At 42.3% G+C, this 22,455-nt stretch overlaps 1 protein-coding gene across 1 annotated transcript in view; it reads left to right on the top strand.

Annotated features, from left to right (window-relative positions):
* Positions 1 to 22,455, top strand: part of myo10 (myosin X) — a 172,598-nt gene that overhangs the window by 69,485 nt on the left and 80,658 nt on the right. Inside the window, exon 4 of the mRNA XM_028592842.1 lies at positions 13,099 to 13,286. Within this exon, the coding sequence (XP_028448643.1) occupies positions 13,099 to 13,286 (188 nt within the window). The remainder of the gene's footprint in view (positions 1 to 13,098; positions 13,287 to 22,455) is intronic.

Genomic DNA, 22,455 nt, shown 5'->3' with positions numbered 1-22,455 from the left:
GCAAATCAGTAGTTATGACGGGAGCAAATAGGAAGTAATGTGAGAAAGTATAAGAGCGCCACATTCTGCATTTGGAGGCAGGTTTGGGGGGGAGGATGGGTCGAACGTTAGGCGCAATCTACTTTAGATTTCACTTCTGTGTCTTCAGACGTCACTACTACGTGTTCTGGGTTGATTTATTTGAAGATATGTCTTTTTGGATGTATTATTTTTTATATGGGATTTGTTTTCGAAATCACAGACCAAGGGTCTGTGAACTTTGGGTTCAACATTGGTGGTGGTGTGTGTTTGTGTGTGTGTGGGGGGGGTGGTTCTCCAACTATCTGAGGTTCTGGGAGATGCATTTATTGATACAAGAGAAAAAAAATGTCAAAAGGCGACAAATTTTGGAAAAGCGCCAAAAACGTAGAAAAAAATGCAAAAATGCAAATATGCGAAAAAAAACGTTGAAAAATTTGTCCGAAAAAGGCAACTAAAACTAACTTAATTAACCTAACCCTAACCTTGAAATGAGCGGCAACAATGTCTGATAAAGCAACAAAAAAACCAAAATGTCAACCTTGAAAAGGAACCACAACTTCAGAAAAAGCCCAGTTAAAATGAGACAACCTGTAGGGGGACCGAAGCAGGAAAAGTTACATAGATAAGTTGTTGCTTTAAGTAGTTTTGCTGCCTAAACACAACCAAACTGCGAAGTAAACAACATGTTTTAAATCGTGACTGTTCTATATATATAATATCATTGTATGGTTTTGAGGACTTGTTGGGAAAACTTTCAACTGTGAAACAAGCTAACATCAGTGCTAAACTTTTCTTTAGCATTAACATTCCATAGTTGAATTTAGGGAATTTAGCCTGGAGGCTACCAGACTTCAGACTTGTGTGTGTGTGTGTGTGTGTGTGTGTGTGTGTGTGTGTGTGTGTGTGTGTGTGTGTGTGTGTGTGTGTGTGTGTGTGTGTGTGTGTGTGTGTGTGTGTGTGTCTGCAGAGGAGATGGAATCTGCAGAGGACAGCTGGTTACAATCACAGCAGCTAAAGACTGTACACACACACACACACACACACACACACACACACACACACACACACACACTGTCTCTCTCTCTCAGGAATCTCCGAGTTCTGTACCCGCAAACACACTGACATTGACATTCTCTCATTTTTCTATCTCACGCTGTTCTTTTTCTGTCCGTCCACCATCAATATTTTTCTTTCAACATCCCCCCCCTACACACACACACACACACACACACACACACACACACACACACACACACACACACTCTGTCTGGGCATTCAAGTGTCAACACCTCTACTCGTCTGTCTTTCTCTTCCCAGCAGGGGGTCTTTCAAATCAAGAGCGTTTCATTCCTACCCACGAACTTATTGTGTCTCATTTTTTTATCTATACGCCTATACTGTGTGTGTGTGTGTGTGTATATATATACATACATATATATATATATATACATATATATATATATACATACATATATATATATATATATATATGTATGTATGTATATATATATACACACATACTTAAAACTAACAGCAGGAAATTCCTTTATTGGGCAATTTGTCTAAATTTACAGCACTAAGGCTGCGGATCAAACTGACAATAACCAATAAACATAACATTTCTTAAGAGCAATTATTGAAGCGGACACAAATAATACAGCCACACTTGTACTTGGAGAGGATATGTATTGTTGTGAAACTCCAGTTTTATTCACTTTGAACATCAGATAAGACAAGTGATTCTTTTCTCTAATACAGATTCTGCTGAACTGAGAACTGAGCCTCCTAGCAAGCAAGCTAAGTAGCTAACTAGCTAGCCCTCCGGTCACTAAATTAGTAAAGTTTAACAACTTAATGTATAATTCACACACTTTTGTCACAGCGTAGAAAAGCACGGCGCTCTTGCCAGATGAGTGACAACTTTGTTAGGCTCCTTTTCTGTAACTAGTGAAAGCACATTGGGTGGAATTAGCAAGCTAACATTAGCTAATTAACTATCTATCAAGCATTCAGTTTAAATGTGAGAAAATCGTATTGCAAAATTCTAACCGTGAATCCTATTGAATCGTGTGTTCATTACATCGCTACTAACATGCTAATTACCGCGTCTGATCATTTGCTTTTGTCCAAACACACTCGAGCAAAGCAACTATTGGCTGAACTGTGGTTTTACAGGCAGATAATAATGAAAGGTTTGGTGTTGTAACATCCTGCTTGGGTTTTCCCTAAATGCGTGTCCCAATATAAAAAAACAATAATCCAGATGATGCACTTATTCACTTACTTGTTAAATATTTTTTCCTTTCAGAAGTCATTCAGTTTGATGACATGTCACTAATTAGTTCCCACAGTAGATATCTTGTCTATCTGCTTATATGTAAACAACCGCACGCACGCACACACACACACACACAGACCACAGACCCACGCACACGCATATACACACACACACGTGCACACACATATACACATTCACACACACACACACACACACACATGCACACACACACTCACTCACTCACTCACTCACACACACCTACAGACCACACGCACACTCACTCACACCTACAGACCACACACACACACTAACATACCTACAGACCACACACACACTCACTCACTCACTCACTCACTCACTCACTCACTCACTCACTCACTCACTCACACACACCTACAGACCACACGCACACTCACTCACACCTACAGACCACACACATACCTACAGACCACAGACCCACGCACACTCACACACACACTCACTCACTCACTCACTCACTCACACCTACAGAGCACTCACTCACTCACTCACTCACTCAATCACACCTACAGACCACTCACACACACAAACGTCTAATGCATATATGCTTTCTGGTATAAAACAATACACACAAAAAAATAAAAATATATATATATATATATATATAACATCATTGACACTTCAGCATTATGTTCGGATTCTCATCTGTAAGATAATTCTGTCCTCCAGTCAGGAAATTTGATATAGCAACAGAATTTTAATATACAGTTTTTTCCTTACTAAAATGAAACCTTTCTAGAATTTCTAACGCGTTGAGAAGTTTTCACGTCCCGAGGAAACCTGTCAAATCTGCCTCTGCCTCATTATAATAACTATAATAATTAAACAAATGGGCATCGCTGAGAGAACAAACATTCTCCTCTCCCGAACAACCCGACTCTTGCGGATGTGGGGTTTCTGCCCGTCCCTCAGCAGCAATATTAAACTATATTAGACAATATTAGACTTTAAATCGCCAAGTATAACAAATGTGCAGGAATTTGTCTTGGTGACACGGTAACTGCTGCATGTCCCCCCCCACACTTCTCTCTCTTACATTTCCTGCCGTCAGTCAGGCAGTTGCAGAGCGCTTTAGCTCTGATCCTCCAGTTTTTCTTCTTCTCCATCTGGTCTTCATTTTCATTTTGGTGCATTTATCTGTCTCTGTCTCGGAGAGAGCTCATTTTGTTGGACGGGTCCGGCTGCCTGCATGCCTCCCTCTGTTCTACAGTTGCACCATCAGCACTGACTGATGCCTTTCTGTAAACACAAAGTCTCTTTAGCTTCGGTTGCTGCTATCTGCAGGGTGCGATTTTCCAAGGGGGAGGGGGGGGGACGTGTGGCATTTCCCCCTTTCTGGTCTACTTATTCCTGAATCTGCTGAAATATTTTTATCCCCGGTGAGTGATCAACGCTACTTCACCAATAGACCATACAGTGGGGGAAATAAGTATTTGACCCCTTGCTGATTTTGCAGGTTTGCCCACTTACAAAGAATGCAAAAATCTACAATTTTAATCATATGTACATTCTAACAGTGAAAGACAGAATCCCAAAGAAAATTCCAGAAAATCACATCATATGAATTTATTAAAATTGATAACCATCTGATGAGGAAAAACAAGTATTTGACCCCCTGGACAAACAGCATGTTAATATTTTGTAGAAAAGCCATTATTGGCCAGCACAGATGTCAAACGGTTTTTATAGTTGGTGACAAGGTTTGTGCACATTTCGGCAGGGATGTTGGCCCACTCCTCCCTGCAGACAGCCTCCAAATCATTCAGGTTCCGAGGTTGTCGCCTGGCAACTCGAATTTTAAGCTCCCTCCAAAGATTTTCAATCGATTCAGGTCTGGAGACTGGCTAGGCCACTCCAGAACCTTGATGTGCTTCTTCTTCAGCCACTCTTTTGTTGCTTTGGCGGTGTGCTTAGGGTCGTTGTCGTGCTGAAACACCCATCCTTGACCCATCTTCAGCTCTCTCACTGAGGGAAGGAGATGTCGGTCCAGAATTCCACAATACATGGCCCCGTCCATCCTCCCCTCAATATGATGGAGTTGTCCCGTCCCCTTGGCTGAAAAGCACCCCCAAAGCATGATGTTGCCACCACCATGCTTGACGGTGGGGATGGTGTTCTTTGGGTTGTACTCGGTGTTCTTTGCCCTCCAAACACGACGAGTTGAGTTGAGGCCAAAAAGTTCTATTTTGGTCTCATCTGACCACATCACCTTCTTCCAGGCCTCTTCTGAGTCATCCAGGTGGTGAATGGCGAACTTCATGCGGGCCTGTACATGTTTCTTCTTGAGCAGGGGGACCTTGCGTGCACTGCAGGATTTCAATCCATGACGGCGTAGTGGGTTACCAACCGTTTCTTTTGTAACTGTGGTCCCAGCTGCCTTCAGTTGATTCATCAGTTCCCCCCTTGTGGTTTTGGGATGATTCCTCACCGTTCGCATGATCAGGGACACCCCACGAGGCAAGATCTTGTGTGGAGGCCCAGACCGAGGGAGGTTGGCGGTGGTGTGGTGCTTCTTCCATTTCCTGATAACTGCACCGACAGTTAATCTTTTCTCTCCAAGTTGCGTTCCGATTCTCTTGTAGCCCATCCCAGCCTTGTGCAGATCAACAATCTTGTCCCTGATGTCCGTAGAAAGCTCTTTGGTCCTGCCCATGGTGGTGATGTTGGATGCTGGTTGTTTGGGTGTTGACAGGTGTCTTTTATACAGGTAACGAGGTGAGGCAGGTGTATTTGATGTAGATAATTGGTTCGGATTGGGGCTGTGTCTTAAAGAAAGACTAACTGGCTTGTAGGAGCCAGAATACTTGCTGTTTGTCCAGGGGGTCAAATACTTGTTTTTCCTCATCAGATGGTTATCAATTTTAATAAATTCATATGATGTGATTTTCTGGAATTTTCTTTGGGATTCTGTCTTTCACTGTTAGAATGTACATATGATTACAATTGTAGATTTTTGCATTCTTTGTAAGTGGGCAAACCTGCAAAATCAGCAAGGGGTCAAATACTTATTTCCCCCACTGTATATCTAAAATAGAAGTATTTTAAACTAAGTAAAGCGCTTAAACGTGAACACATAGTGCCATTGAATGATGATAAAATCTGAGCAGCAGTTGCTGGTTGTATTTTGCTGCTACAGAGCTCTGAGACGCCGGCTACCGGCGGCTGTTGTTTAGCCGCCAACAGGTGACTGCGAGCCGGCTACAGAGCTCCGCCAGATGATGCTCCTTTTAGGGGCCATGTAGTGGAGTTTATCCAGAAAAAGTGAGCATCATGCGGGGATGACAGTTAAGTTTAGGCACTCAAACGACTAGTTAAGTTCAGGAAAAAGATTGTGGTTTGGATTAAAACACTCCCGAAACACTCCCGTTTTTCTGAACAGCTGTGCAATGCATTCTGGTAGGGTTGCGCAGACTTTGGAGAAGTTGAATCCACGCTACTTTATGCAAATGAGGAGCTTCCAGCTTGTCTCTCAAAAAACTCACAAAAATCTTTTAAACTGGCCCAGTATAGGCAATAGGAAAATGAAGACCTAATTGAAATCGATAACTGCTAGGGACAAGCCCCCTAGCGTGCAATGCTAGGAAGTGGGGCGTTCCCTGCCGGGAAAAAACACCACAGTGGACACGCACCATGAGTCTGGAATTGTTGTACAACCTTTTGCATCTAAATGGTCCGCTTTAACAAAAATTGTTTGCTATTGGTGACTTAGGGTGCTTTCATGCCTGCCTTGAGTAGTTTGGTTGAATGTTAGTTGAATGTAGAGTTCATTTGCCCCCGCTGGTGCGGTTCGTTTGGCAGGTAGGAACGCGGCAATCGTACTCTGGCGCCCCCCAAAAGCAGGTTATTGAAATAAATTGAGCTTGTTTGACCATGGAGATGCCAGAAATATGCACTAGTCCTGTACACAGGACCTTCTTCCTGTATTTACTTTCTTGCTCCCGCCCCCAGACACATCCGTCCTTGCAGTCTGCATCTCCTCGATGTGTAGTTAAATTTTTCGAGAGGTGCACGTCAGACACCTCGTCAGAAGCAGAGTGGTCTGTGGGGGTACGCCGTCGATTCTACGCGCGACCATGAAACGGCCTTTTAAGAGAGGTGAACATTCTTCCGTGATTTGTAATGACACATTTTGATATGCTTAGATTTTTCCAGGTGTGAAACGAAACTGAACCAAGGGGAAATCCTTCCAAGTTTACAAACTCCTCAACTGATTCGGACCAAAGCAAACAAACTATAGGTGTGAAAACGACCCAAAAGGCCAAGCTATGGGTACCAACCATCATACTGTTGGAATCATGTAAACCTGTAAGTCCTCTATCATAAATACCTCAGGTTAAATACCTCAAACCAACAATGTAAATGTGGATATCGGGTTTCTTGCGTCACCTTTGTGGTATGACTCTGAAACGCACAGCGTTGGACACCACACACATGGAGGACGAGGGGCCGCGGTTAATCACATCAGCCAATAAGGGGGCATCTGATGAGAGTCGCAGCCAATTAGCTCTCAGCCAGAGGGCTGCCGTGGATACTGTTACCAGGACGGAGCAACAGGGGGGGGGGTCTAATTGAGCCCAAATGGTTGTAATTCATCGAGTTAAGGGGCGGCTTGACTTTACCCAAAGCGTTTTTTGTATCACTCCTAGCGACGCTCACGTCTGTGTGAACTGAACCCCCTTCAGAAGCTTTTCTTATGATGTTGTTCTTGGGAAGAAGGATCTGGGTAGCAGGTCAGACCTTCTCAATTTAAATTTCGTTTTAGTTTTGCTTCTGCATAGTATTTCACTTTATTTATTGGACTTTCTGCGATATATTGCACATCATTACCTTTTTTTCCCAACTTCAAATTATGTCCCCAAAGGAAAACTTTGTCTTCATAGGTTTTTTATCTAAAAAATTTAAAAAAAATCTAACAAAAAAAAAAAAAATCTAAAAATCGCAATATTTTCCGTGCCAATACTGTATTGATACACGGACATCAAGTGTCAATCTTTTATTACATAAATTGCACATGAGAATTCAACTTTTTGGTACTAGAATAATAAAATTCTTTTGGTACTAGAATAATAAAAACAGTTTGTGTTTAGAAAAAACATGTTGACAAAGTTTTCCTTTGGGGACATGATTTGAAGTTGGAAAAAAAGGTTGCGATATATTGCAGAATATTGCAATAATTTCGTATCGTGATAATATCGTAATATTGTGGGGCTTTCTGTGATTCCCACATCTACAATGACTAGAAGACTACAATTCATGCATTCAGAATTAGCCCTTACAGCTGTGTGTAAAAGGTGTAAAAGTCAGAGTCGCAGGGTGCTTCTTGGTTGACTTTCCCCAAGGTAATTTAAATAAGAGCACAAGTTAACATCCCAAACATTACATGACACTACATAATCGTCTGCAAAGAGCGATCAGACCGACTGTAAACTGTTTACCGGCAGGGGACGGAAATTTCTGCTTTAAAGTCCACAAAGTAAATGCATGTTTACACTCTGCTCTGTCTGAGAGATAACACGCATGCTGATTTGTATATACTTTATTTAATCGGGACATCCCATTGAGATCAACAACTTATTTGCATGTGAGACCTGATTACAAGGTGAAATATCAAACAGAAATACAATCCAATGAAAATAAGAAGATAAGTAGACAGCAGTATGCAGGCATGAATGGAAACACAATTGTTTCACACAACTAAGTTAAGGATTAAAACCCCATTTATAAAAAAAAAAAAAAAAACAAAAAAAAAACAGTAATGTGAGAAGTGCATTCTAAAAATCACATTGATGCCATGTTCATGCTGTCACTCGTGGCGATAGCAGTGTGCTTTGTGTGGATGAAGCACGAAGTAAAGTTGACTCATTTAGTGGCTGGCGCTCTGCCTCGTAACGTTACTACTCTGCTTCACGTTTGTCCGTCAGTTACTGTAAAACCTCGGCTCCGCGACTTGCCAGAAGTCGGCTTATTATCAGAAGTTTATACGTTACCGTGGCAATGGTACGCATAAAAATGGCTGCAGCTCTGACCATTCTGCTACGTTGATTTGAATGGAAATGGCCTTTCTATCCATTTTTTTTCTATGGTATTTATTGTTCCACCATGCTCTTAGCTTAATGTTTAATTTGCATTGTCCCTGTTTCAATACAATGACATCACATTACGTTACTTGTCTTTTCTGTGGGTGATTTACACATGCGGGATAGCCCAAGCCAGTATTTGTCATGTAAATACTGTCACCACAACTGCCATTCAAATGTATTTGCATCCAGGCTGAATGTAGGTCAGTCAGTCAGATTAGTGCGAAGGGGTTTAACATGCAGGTTATAAAGACGTTTTGTACAGCAGGGGAGTCCAGTGGACGGTACCTCAAAGTAAACAAACATAATGTTCTACTTTGACCTTATCTCATCCTGTAAAGTCATCGTGGAGCAGAGTTTAGGGAGCATGCTGCTCCTGTCATTTGATATATCTTTTGTTTAAACAGGATGTTTAAATAGGATGTATCACAGGGAGGGATAGTTTCAAACTGTAAACTAATGGGCAGACCCAAACGGAATCTGTTTTACAGTTTTCAGCGGAGATCCTGAATTAAAATCTTCAGAATTTAGTAGAATTATAGCAGAAAATAGCGCCCACTTGATCCACCGTTTCCTTCTGTTTGATTAGCGTTCTCTAAAAACTTGTTGTTTTAGGAAACTACTGCCCAACTATTTATGCTTTTTTTCTAAAGATGTACTTCTTCAGCAGTAACCAAGGGGCTTGCAGAAGAGAGCCACAGAAAGAGTAGGGAAGTCAGAAAGTACTGACACATTGTTGGTCTGGACCTTTTCAGGGGATTTGTTGATGATGAGTAAATAAATATATAGAATAAATATATATAGAATAACGCCAGCTTTATCTTTGAAGAAAAAAGAGAATTGCACACAGTACTTTACCCTTTAATGACTGAAGTACATGTGTAGTTGTTGGAACTATTGGGAAATATACAATCAGTCAGACAAATTAAGCTATTTACTTCCATCCTGAAAAGCTCCCTTTGAGCTCTGCGGCGGACTAACCTGCTCAGCTCAAACCTTGTGCTGCCAGGGTGATTTTATTGCTCGTATTCTTTCCATACCCCATCCGCCCTCCTACGTACTTCCGCTCAATTTTCATTTTCCTTCAGTACTCTGTCTGGGTTTGCGGTATATTCTTGGGTTTTTTACAGCCAAATATTTGGCAGTCCAATCAGCAAACAGCGGGAGTGGCTGACAACGATGACGTTGAGGTCGTGCGCTAGTTTGAGTTGTAGTTCCGTAATGGTGGCGGAGAAAGATGCGAGCGAAGCCATTTGGTCCGTTGTGGCAACACTGCTGAATATCCAGAAGTTAAAGCCTGAGCAAGACCAATCTTTGCTGAGTTGTGTTGGTGGCCATGATGTTGTGGCCCTCCTCCCCACGGGGTTTGGGAAAAGTCTGATTTTCCAGCTCGCTCCGTTAGTGGTGAAGGAGTTGGTTAAGGTGCACACTAGCGATGCTACGATACGTCACGACCAAACATAGCAATTGGTTCTGGCAGAACCAGAGTTTGGGCAGATCCAATAGTTTTAAATGTCAACAGAGTACCCGCCTTCAAGGAAGTTAACACTTGTCAATGGAGAGAGGCCAGACTCTCTGGACAAATAAATCTACCAAAGTCTGGTAGGACCAGGTTAGTGGACCAGAGCCTGGTAGGACCAGGCTAGTGGACCAGAGTCTGGTAGGACCAGGCTAGTGGACCAGAGTCTGGGAGGACCAGGCTAGTGGACCAGAGTCTGGTAGGACCAGGCTATACATCAGCATGCCTATTAACCTAATTATTATCGAGTTCACCTCAGACATGGCAGACAGTGTTCTCTGATTGACCACAATAATAGTAATAGTAATACTCTTGGATATTGCATTAGTCCTAGATTTGGATATTGAGTTAGTCCATATTGCAATTTTGATAAAGTTGCGATTAATTATGCAGCCCTAATTTGGTTATTTTGTTGAATGGTCTTGAATGTTGTAGCTACTGTGTCATCTTTTCTTGATTTTTGGTGCAATGTTCATATTCCAAATTGTATCTTTTGTGTATTGGGTTAAAATGAAATGTGAACATTTTGGTTAGTCACAAAATAAAATGGAAAAGTCAGAATTCAAAATAAACAGCTACCATAGAGACGCAAAGAAAATATCTGGCTTTAGTAAAACGCGCAAAACAAACAGGAAAAAGGGAAAAGGTTTGAAATATATCAAGGCGCTGAAATCGTGGTTATGCTGTGACTGACAGACTGACAGCCCTGTTTGCTTTTTTTGCCGCCTTGTGTTTTTACGGTCAGTGCAGATGAACACGATAAGACCGAGTCGAGTCGTGTTGCTGCAGATGGAGAAAGAGAGAGAGAGAGAGACAGACCAAAATCTCCTTCCTTCTCCGTCTCTTTCTTCTAAATGCATTTTATCATCTCCTCCAGGCAACAGCTACATCCTAATGTGTGCTTATGGGAACACTGTGCACTGCCGTAATAACATTTTCACTTAAGGTCCGAGATGCACTGACAAAATGTTGTCATCTTCAGACAAATGTGAGGAGAAAAAAAAAAAATCTTCTCTTTATTCACTGCAAGTCCAAACTGTTAGAATGGTTTTTCAGCCTATAATGCCGACCTTACACCAAAGCGACATAGCCACTCAGAACAAAAGTAGAAAAAGTGTCCAAAAAAGCAAAAGAAAAGCGTTTAAAAAAAATAAATAAAGTGTCATGTTTTCCCAAATGATGTACAGATTTTTAGGCATTCTATTATTAATGTGCCCCTGGAACCCCCTTAGGTTTCGGCTGAGCCCCGATTGTTAACAATGTCTGGCTCCGCCCCTGATGACGATGATCATTTCTAACCGCATCGCCTTTCTGCACAAACCTGAACGAGTCCGATGATGCCGCTGCATCCTTTTACAACTTCTCTGACCGGGGCCCCTGGTACAAATAATGTTTTCTCACAGATACATGCTGATGTGCTGCCCTATTTTTCTTAGCCTGTTTTATTTATCCGTTAGTCCCCACCGCAGCACTGACGCTGCTGCCAACACTTGTTCTGGCTCCACAAGCGTCTGTTTCAGCAGTTTCGGTTTGTTTTGCTTTGAGATTTGAAATATGCTGGTTTTGGAAAATCTGCCGTTTGAAGGAGGTGGTGAAAAGAAAAGCAGAAAGGTCAAATGGGTTGAATGTTGTGTTGAATGTTGTGTTGCTTGGATGGAACTTAGAGATGGTAATAAAAAAAAATCTATCAATTTTGGGGCTTTTCTGCCTTTAATTTGACAGGACCGCTAGGTGAGAGAGAGGGGAAGACATGCAGGAAATCGACACAGGTCGGATTCGCAGCTGGACCTCTGTGTCAAGGCATAAACCTCTCTGTATATGTGCGCCTGCTCTACCCACTGAACCAACCCAGCCACTTTTCCCCAGAATCAATATTTGTATCTATTTTTTACCAATGACTTACTTAAATATTTTCTATGTCTACGGTACTGCCGACGTCGACTACATCCTGTCCGCTTCCAGCAAAACAGACCGAAAGCAGAAAAAGCTGAAAATCCATGTTATGTTCTCCTTTACCAATGAACTAAATGTTATGTGCATTCTTCTTAGAAAACAATACATTTTTTAGAAATGTCTCATGATATATTGTCTCTAGAAGTGTATTATCCAACTTTTATAAATGAAAATCACAATAGAAATCAAATCGGCGCCCCATGCATCGGTAAAGATCTGAATCGGGAATAAAAGCATATAGTCCCAGCCCTAGAGGAACTAGTGAAGGAGATTTAGTGGTGTGTTTGCTTCCATGGAGCCTAATAAGGGTTTTATGACTGTGATTTTGTCTGAGAAATTGCATTATGTGCTTCCACCTGAGCAGTGACCGGCAGCAGAGCTGTTTGTCTCTGATCCTCGCTTATAAGTAATGACATATATGTATAGGTTCATAGGTCGTCAGAAGGGTTTTTTAGAAACTGATGTTCTGCAACTGTTGGTGCTGTAAAACTACTACTAAAGCTACTCTGTATTTAGAGTAAGGCTGTAACTAGTAATTATATTTATTATCCACTAATCTGTTGATTATTTTCTGGAGAAAATCAATAAGACTCAGACAGAGCCAACACAAAATCTGACTTTCTAAAAAAAGTTTATAAAAACAAAGTTCTCTCTGGCATTGGAGGGAATCGATTTCACTGAAGTTTGACCCCAAACTGTTTAGGGTTGCAACAAACTATCATTACTGCTGTCGATTAATCTGTTGATTATTTCCTCTACTAATGAGATTAGTTGTTTGGTCTCTAAAATGTCAGAAAATGGGGAAAGATGTGGATCAGTGTTTCCCAAAAAGCCCAAGATGACGTCCTCAATTGTCTCGTTTTGTCCACAACTCAAAGATATTCAGTTTACTGTCATAGAGTAGAGAAGAAATTAGAATATTCACATTTGAGAGATTCTTAAGCAATGACTCAAAATGATTAATCGATTAACAAATAGTTGCCAATTGTTTTTAATAGTTGACAAGTAATTGATTAATAAAACAGCTTTAATTTATAGTGTCAAATCATAAGTCATTATCTCAGAGTAGGTCTAGACCACACTCTATAAGTTATATAACAGAGACCCAACAATTCCCCCCAAGAGCAAGTATTTAATCTAATACAAGGTGATGTTTCCATTTGTAGAAATGTGTCTTTCTAACACGCTGCATCTTCTCTCCTGATCCTCAGACGTACATCGGCTCCATCCTGGCGGCGGTGAACCCTTACCAGTCGCTCGCCGGCCTGTACGAACGGCCGGCCGTGGAGCTTTACAGCCGACACCACATCGGCGAAATCTCCCCGCACATCTTCGCCGTGGCCAACGAGTGCTACCGCTCGCTGTGGAAGAGGCAGCAGAACCAGTGTGTCCTGATCAGGTAGGTGGTCCTGACTGGATCTTTCTGTTTTAAAGGGTGTTTTGTAGGGATGCACCGAATCCAGGATTCGGCTTCGGATTCGGCCGAATATTGGGCTTTTTGACGGGGTTTGGTTGCTGCCAAACCTCAGAATTTTTTTCCACCGAACCCTACGCTTGCACTATGCACGCTACGCTGGTCGACATAATGACGGCGCTGTTGATTGTGGAAAGGTGTTTACATAGGTGGAGCGTTCAATGCAGTAGGCTGTGAGAAAGTGATAATGGAACTGGTGAGCAGAAAAAGTTGTTGTTTGGCAGTACTTTCAGTCAAAAGGCGGCCATTCAAGTCCAGCTACATGTTCAATCTGCAACGCTGATTGGTCTGGTGGTGGCGAGGACCCTAAACTATACACAACATGGTTGCTGTTATACCATTTGGTCTGAAACATCCGAAAGAATACGAGTTATGCATGAAGGAATCTCCAGACAGCAGCCAGAATGCAGCAACTTCAGGTACAGCAAAGGAAGGACAGTCACTGCTAAAAACTGGTGTTAACTAGACCCTGGACTGAGGATGGGAGTAGGATTCGGTATTCGGATTCGGAAGAATCTTAAACAGTGGATTCAGTAGAATCGGCCGAACCCCTTGAATGCATTCCTTGAATTTATTGCTATATGAACCACATTGACTGCTGCTGTGTAAGACGAAGACTGCGTAGGGAGGAGGTCAGGGTGGATGTTTGGCTCCTAAAACACAGGACTATCACGCAGTGGAGTGGAGTTCGTGTACCAGATAAAGTCAAAGGAGAAACGTAGACTTTCACCCAGGAAACGGGTGTTCGTGTCATGGGAGTAATACTTAGGGGAACCGGTGTTTTAAGCCAAACCACAATGTTTTTTTTTCTAACCTCTACTAGTTGTTTTTGGTGTCTAAACTTAACTGTAGATTTCGCATGACCCTCACCTTTTGTCGGCTAAACTCAACTGCAACAGCCTCTTCAACCCCATTCTCATTCTCACCTAGTCAAATTGTGACATTTGGTAGGTGGCTCTCATCGTCAGACACCGAAGCAAAAAGGAGATCTGGGTGCGTGTCACGTTCTTGTCGCACGTGTCGCTGAAACGTACATTTTGTAAACCCACCCCCGATCTTTTCCTAAAACTGTCCCGTTCTTCTACTGCAAGAGTCCCAACAAAGCGCGTCTAAATCCGACGCCAAAGGGCTATATGCTAAGGGTAACTATTTGCGTCAGTAACAAACGTTAAAAGCATCTGACCAAGCGTAGCTTTTTGACGCGATGGGAGTGAGAATGTGTTGGCCTCTTACACTACCGGCAGCTCACGGTGCTCTGTAGCCGACTCACAGTCATATTTTCTCGGCTAAATTTAACTGTAAAGACCGCAAAACTTAACTGTCATGTGACCACTTGACCGTTGTTGTGCATAAGTTTTCGAAAAATATCATACGAACCCGTTCATGAAAATGCTTGCTTGGTCTTTTTTTATTGATTTGTAATTTAATAATTTATACTGTTTATTGATCCCCAGTGGGGAAATTACAATTTACACTCTGTTTGTTAGAAACCACTACACACAGGCCTGAAATACACACAGACATGCTCAGGACCTATTTATGCACAAATGGAGAGATGCTGGACCAGCACCCTGAGTGGTTGGGGGGATACGATGCCTTGCTCAAGAGCACCTGGCAGTGCCCAGTACTGGCATCTCTCCAGCTACCAATCCACACTGTGTACTTTGGTCCGTACTGGGACTTGAACCAGTGACGCTCTGGTTCCCATCCTAAGTCCCTACGGACTGTGCTACTGCCACCCAGTAATGCCCATAGATTTTTACCCATTGGTGGGCAGAAAACCTCAAAAACAAGCTTCCAGACACATAAATCTGATAAGATAGATGAAATAGAGAACCATAAATATGTTGCTCCTAATGGTTTTCTTACTTTTGCTGACCGACCAACAGCGAATGCCCACTCAGGATAGCCGTACCTTTCTTGTCGGAGGGTTTTATCGAGCCCTTTAATTGGCCGTTTGAAAGACCTGCTGTGTTCTTAAGCTTGTTTAATCGCTCTCGCCTCAGCGTGCTCAACACTTTGATCAAGTTTTAAGTCTCCTGGGCAGTTTGGCTGGGGATCACGCCACACACACACACACACACACACACACACACACACACACACACACACACACACACACACACACACACACACATTCTGTTACTATCTCCATCCTCTATCCGCTCACATCCTTCCTCTTCTTGGTTTTAGCTGGACGACTTTCACATCCTACGTCGCTCCATTGTTTTATCACACCGACAAGGACATTCTCTTCCCCCTGACTTAAAAAGAAAAGCAGTTATTTTTACATTTCAGAAATGATAATATTTGGCCCCCCATGTAGCCGTCAGCGGATACAGGAGACATCACAGTGTTTGAATCTGTGGGAACTGTTGTGTTTGGGTTGTCGAAGTATCCGGAATACATGACATAAGTGAACTTTATTCACTTAATTCAGCAGCGCCGGCACGTGCATATAGGCAGACTATAGGCAACGGCCTAGAGCGGCACTTTGGCGAGGCGGAAAAATGCGGGCTCATAAAAAATTGCAACTGTTTTGTTTGGCCCACATTTTTGTCACCTCTTGTAGTCCATTAGCAAGGAATGTGTGTCTGTCAATCAAACCCTAAGCCGTCTCACAAGGTCAGAGGTCAGAACACTAACTGTAAAATACACTGTACAATAGGGCTGGGCGATATGGAGAAAATCAGATATCATGATGTTTTTTATCAAATACATCGATGGCGATATTGCGACGATATTGTAGGGTTAACTGTTGTTGCTTTAACAACATATTTTCACAATTAGATTTTGAATAATAATCAATAATGTGGATATGATGACTAAGCGGGAAAAGGTGTAACCACGCTCAGTCGCACTTCTATGACTGGCTGGTTTGAGCAACCCCTCGACTCTGCGTTTTGTGTAGAATGACGAATGACGAGCGGGAGACTAATTGATCTTTACTCCACGATGGGCCCGTTTATTATCTGAATAGGAACAGAGTATGTACTGGTCAGTCATACAGCTGGCTCACAGTAGCTACCTAACCCTAACCCAGCACACTACAAAAGAATAGCATGTTATTTTAGCACAGGGGCTAGCTAGAAAGTGCATTATGTCGCTATTTTAACATTCTGGCACTTGGAAAAAAAGTACAACAATCCACTTGTAACTCTTATTATTAATATGTTCATAAATCACAGTGCATTTATGTTCATACAATGAATATACGGACATAAATACACAATAGTTGTACTGTGCTGCACTCGGCAACTCACCATGGGCGCGTCTCTCATAACTGGCAATGAATACACAACAGCCAGTGGCATTTAACTACTGCAGAGAGGGGGAGCCCTTGAGCCAATAATGCTACATTGACATTAAATGACAATAATGGCAAGTGGAATGGCATAATATATAAACCCTGTTACAAAGGCAAATACTAGGACAGCTAAAACGGTCTGGTAAGTTCAGAAAATGACATCACGTTACTGTAATGCAGCCTTTAAACCAGTAAAAGACAACACGTGTCATATCACCGAGTTCCCCAGGAGCAGCGCCATGCTTTGATGCAACCATGCACTTAGCGGCCAACGGTGGAATTGCAACATCTGGCAACCCATAGACTTTACATGGTGAAAGAAATTTCAGCGGATCATTTTTAGGGGGTAAATCAACTTAACAGTCCGAACACTAAAATGGTCCATCATGTTTTAAAAATGTTAACATGCACTAATAGCTGAATTCAGAATGAACCTGTTGGTTCCGTTGTGTCGTTCGGATATACGCATACGCATCATGCGCCGGCCTACTTCAATAATTGTTGACAATTTGTGTGTTGCACTTGTCTATTGGCATGATGTGTATACAGTATATTGTCATTTGTGTTGTTGCTGATTTTTGCTTATACTGTTTGTGTTATTGTTGATATATTGTAGGCTACATTGCAAATAGTGGGGCAGCACAATTGTCTTTTCACCTAGAGCGGCAGAAATGCACGCACCGGTCCTGTTACTGTTACTAATATAAGAATAGAGGACATCTTATAAAAATACACTCAATTTCAGTTTGAAATCTGTGAAGCTCGCTGTGTGAAACTGATCAGGATCAGGGACAAAGTCTCTTCTTATTTCATGTGAATCATATCTGCAGCACGGATCGTTGCATTATTTCCATTTCGAACGTTAGAACATATTATTGCATGGCTACAAGTTTCACAACTCCAAGCTGCCTCAGATCAAATTAATCTGTCTGACTCATCAGCCTGGATCACAAAGGGAGATTGCAAAACAGGGGTGTGATTCGTCCCTACATCTTCAGATACCAAAGATCAGCCAAGAAGCAACTCATTAAAATATGTTAGACTTATGGAAACTTTCTTTTAACCACTTCAGTCCAGAGCAAACTGAACTCGCTAACATTTAGACCTGTTCTCGTGTTTCTGGTGTAAAGCAGCATGGTGGCCCAATGGTTAGCACTGTGGCCTCACAGCAAGAAGGTTCTGGGTTCAAATCCAGGTCGTTCTGGGCCTTTCTGTGTGGAGTTTTTATCTTGTATGTTTCCTCTGGGTGCTCTGGTTTCCCCCACCATCAAAAAAACATGTACTAGGTTCTCCAGTCAGTGCCCTTGATCAAGGCACTGGCTCAGATCTGGAGTTGGTCCCAGGGTGCTGTGATTGGCTGCTCCCTTGATGGATGGGTTAAATGCAGAGAATTCATTTTGCTATGTGTATGTGACGTAGAGGTGGGCGATATATCGTTTAGACGATAATATCCAAATTGTTGTCTGGACGATATGCAAAATTGGGATATTGAATATTTCATAATTTGTACAATCCGACCCCCCAAACAGAAAGGAAGTTAAAGAGAAAACAAATAGCACACACTATAACCTTCTAAACAATTATATGTAGCGATTTTAATACTGTAGGGGTTTGTTTGACTGTATTGTTTTGTACAAAATCACGATCGTCCCGCACGAGAGTAAGCTGCTACTAGTTCTCACCTGTGCGTTATGACGTTCAGTCATGTCAACAAAGATGGCGGTGCGCGATTATGCAGTGGCTCTCCTCTCGGTGTATATTTATACAAGTACATACAGCCACACTGAACTAATCAATACAGGACTACGATACAACACAGCCGTTACGAGAGCCTTCCAGGCGGCTCATAACATCCTGGAGGTTGTTGTCGGCGCTAGCACGCCGAGCTAGCTATCTACCGGCAGGATGAGAAAATAACTCCGGCACGACCAGAGGCGGAGGACTGCATTTTGGTGCACAATGAATGGAGTACCAACTGCAGGATCGTTGCCCAGCACGGCTCACCTGACCTGGAGCCCTGTCGGTAATATACTGACCATTTTATTTACTACGAAAACAGCACACTGCCGTCTACATAGCCCCCGATGCTAACGTTAGCAAAAGTTTGGTTCACTGCTAACCATAGTGAACAAACTGCAGCGCGATCACCTGGATACGGATACAGGGGACTTTAACAAGGCGTCCTTAGTCTGTTCCCCTCCAGCTTTCTCCCAGCATGTAGATTGTGTTACTAGAGGGAAGAACACACTAGACCATGTATACTCTAACATCAAAAAAGCACACAGAACTGGACCTCTCCCTCACCTGGGCCAGTCAGATCACATCCAACTCCTGATCCCAGCATAAATCCCGGTCAGAAGGACTATACAGCCAAGAAGAAGGACTATCAGAACCTAGTCTGACCCGGCCCTGTCCCAGCTCCAGGACTGCTTCCGATAAGGACATGGTTGTGTACAATATGTTACAGAACAGAGCCCTTTGTTTATTGTTATGATTTCATCTTGCTTGTACATTTTCCCAAGAGAACCACTGAAATAGCCTCCGTACAGGGCTTCTTTTAACTTCTAGAAGGATTTCAAAAATATTGTCTGAATATCGATATCGAGATATTGAAAAAAAATATCGAGATATTCATTTTTGTCAATATCTCCCACCCCTAATGTGACGATAAAGTACCTTTACCTAAAGCCTCACAGGTCAGTCAGGTCAGAATGGTAACCATGAGCTTACTGACATTCAGAGGGTTCCAGCTCAGATATGTCAGGAAACATGGAGATCTTGTAAAAGTGAGATCTGAAGCCGAGTAAGATGAAACCAGTAGAGAGGTGTTTGGGGAAGGAAGGGGTGGGGGGGTGAGTCGCTGCTTCAAGCTCGAGTGTTGCAGTTTTCTGACAATTAGCTGGCATTAGTTTACAGCCCTGTTTGGCCACGTTTTATTGGCATTGTGGGTAATGAGGGACACATGTCCCTCTTTAAATGTTTAAACGTAAGCTGGTTGGAGTTTGTGAAGAAAGCAGAAAGTGAACAGTGGCTTTGCTTTCGTTGTTAAAGACATACGTTCACATTGCCATTAACGTTCTCATTAGGAGAATTCTTAGTTTACTTTAATCATCGTAATATGCGACTCTGTAGCCAGACGCCTCGACTGATCAACTCGAGTAGCTTATTCACAAGAAAAGCATCCCTGCATCACTCCCAGGATACTGTCAACTCTCTGCAGTAACAGGATTTCTCAAACCTCGTTTGAAATAGAAACCCAATTCAGAGAAACCTGGACTCATCAGTATTCAGGCACATTTGCACAGTTTGAAGATAAACCGTGTGCTGACCTCCTACAGAGCAGTGCAACAAGTCCTCTAAACCATACGACGATATGGGTTGATTGTTCCTAACTTCTAATACGACCCACAGGAGCGTTTTCCATCTTCATATCTAAACGAGAGAACTTAACGGTTGGGGTTTTAAACACATCTTTAACTAAGAGTACTTAGTCTTTAACTAAGAGTACAGTTAAAGGTGCTGTAGGTAGGATTGTGAAGATCCAGGACTTAGCCAAAAAAATTTAACATTGACAACTTCTCAGTCCCTCCCCCCTTTCTGCTAAAGCCCAAAATGGTCTCCTAAGCCCCTCCCCCCACAAGGGAGAGCTGTGCACAATAGAGCGTGTGTGAAGAGGGGGGAAGGGTAGGAAACCTATCTGCAGCTCGTGCATGGGGAGGACACTATGAAATGCGTGTGCATGAGCAGTGATTGACATGCAGAACATAGGCTCAGTTTCAGCTAATATGACAAAAAGTTAGTTTTATAAGTCTTACCTACTGCACCTTTAAGTTTAGAAAAAGATGGTGGTTTGGGTTAAAGTCAGACGTTACTTTACTTCCGGTTACTCTTGTGTGTCAGAACGTTCCATAAGTCCATAAGTTCCGTAAAGTAAAAAAAATAAATAAAAGGTGTTTACTTTTATTTTCAAACAGGACCTACCCGGAACTAAGCGCTCTTATATTTTTGTCACATTACGTCCTGCTTTGATCCCGTCATAGCTACTACGGCCACTAGAGGGCGCCGCTAATATGAGTCTTAAACGCTGCTTGATCAAACAACCTGTGGGAGCGTTTTTCAGGACAGGACAGTCTCGAGCGCTGCCACTGCAGCATCTTAAGCCTCATTTCCACTACATGGTTAGGCACGACTCAACTCACTTTCTGTAGCGGCTCCTTCTGTCACATTCGTTTTCCAACTGCTGATCTCTCTCGGACCTTACGTTTCACCACTGGACTTTGCATTTCTTTCTTGAACTCTGTGTATTTTCATTATGGCACAGACTTTTCTTTACTTACTACTTCTTGTAGAGGGCCTGGAGTTTATGAAAACACATCATTTACCACAGAATCTGTAGCTTCAGGACAAAGAAAAACCCCAGTTTGGGGGTGCGTAGTTTCTCCATGACAGCACATGAGGCCGGAGAGGATGAACCACAGAGTGCAGTCGGGACCTGTAACTAAACACAACCTGATGCTTCACTGTGTGTCCGAATAGAGCAAATGACACGCTGAGCCTCCCAAGACACACCCTCCGCTTCTAAATCCGTTCAGTTGAATCTTTGAGAATATTTTCATCATTATTGTTAAAGTCATACAGGATTGTCTTACTGCTCAGCTGCTTATAAAGTTATAAGTAGGGAAATAAAGGTTATTATATTCATAAAGCAGGGCATCAAATCCAACGGCGTCTTCCAAATGCTTGTAGACATTGGGCCCTATCTTGCAAAGCCCGACGCGAGTGTCTTTGCTAGTTTAAGACCGACGCAGTTGTCAATATCCCGTCCAGCGCCCACGTCGTTTAAATAGCAAATGCACCTGCGTCCATCTGTGCGCCCATGGGCGTGCTGGTCTTACAGGGAGGTGTGTTCAGGTGCATTCTGGGCGTATTGCTATCTTGAGGAACAACAAAAACCTGGTCTAAAGTCAATAACGCAGCATTTCATTGTTATTTTAACAACGAATTAGTAAAATGCTCCTAGGCTCGTGCACAGCGCGCACACACTATGCTTGTTACACACACAGGGACGCACAGCAGCACACACACATGCAAAAGATTACAAATAAAAATATTAGGGTGCAAATCCTCCATCATAATAGCAATGCTCCAAGGTCCAACCGTGCCTGGCTTTTAAAGGGAATGGGAGATGATCTCTGATTGGTTGATTGCATGTTACGCCCAAAACACACCTATGATTAATGAAGACACTAAGTACAACCCTTTAGAACCAGGCGCCCGGGACACACAGACCCTCTTTTCCGCCGTCAAACTAGCAAAAGTGGATTTGGACACGCCCTAAACACACCTTCAAGCTGTGTGCTTAGATCGTTAAAATAGGGCCCATGATGTATAACAAATAAAACCCTTTAAATTTCCCCAGAATGAACAGTAAATGCAAAACACGTTAACAAGAAATACTTTCAAAGCTTTCATAATGTAATATAGGAGTATTTTGCACATTAATTGCCATAAATTGTTGCAGTTTAATCTGGAAAGTGTTTTTAGGTGCCAGCTAAAGCCCTAAAACCTTGCCTCATTACCTCCGTGCAAGATTAATAATTATTTTACATAACGCCCAGTCAAGTGTCAGCAACAGGTGGAGCAGACCTACAATAACATTTAAATGAACATTTATCAATTTATGCCTGGCCTTTTGCAAAACAGTGTTGTTAAACCAAATAAAAATATTGTTTTTAATTAATAATCAACCTAAAACGAAATGTGTTATCACTGGGATATCACTGCGCC

This window comes from Perca flavescens, chromosome 12 (assembly GCF_004354835.1).
Source record: "Perca flavescens isolate YP-PL-M2 chromosome 12, PFLA_1.0, whole genome shotgun sequence".
Classification (NCBI taxonomy): Eukaryota; Metazoa; Chordata; class Actinopteri; order Perciformes; family Percidae; genus Perca; species Perca flavescens.
This window is presented reverse-complemented; position numbering and strand designations above follow the sequence as displayed.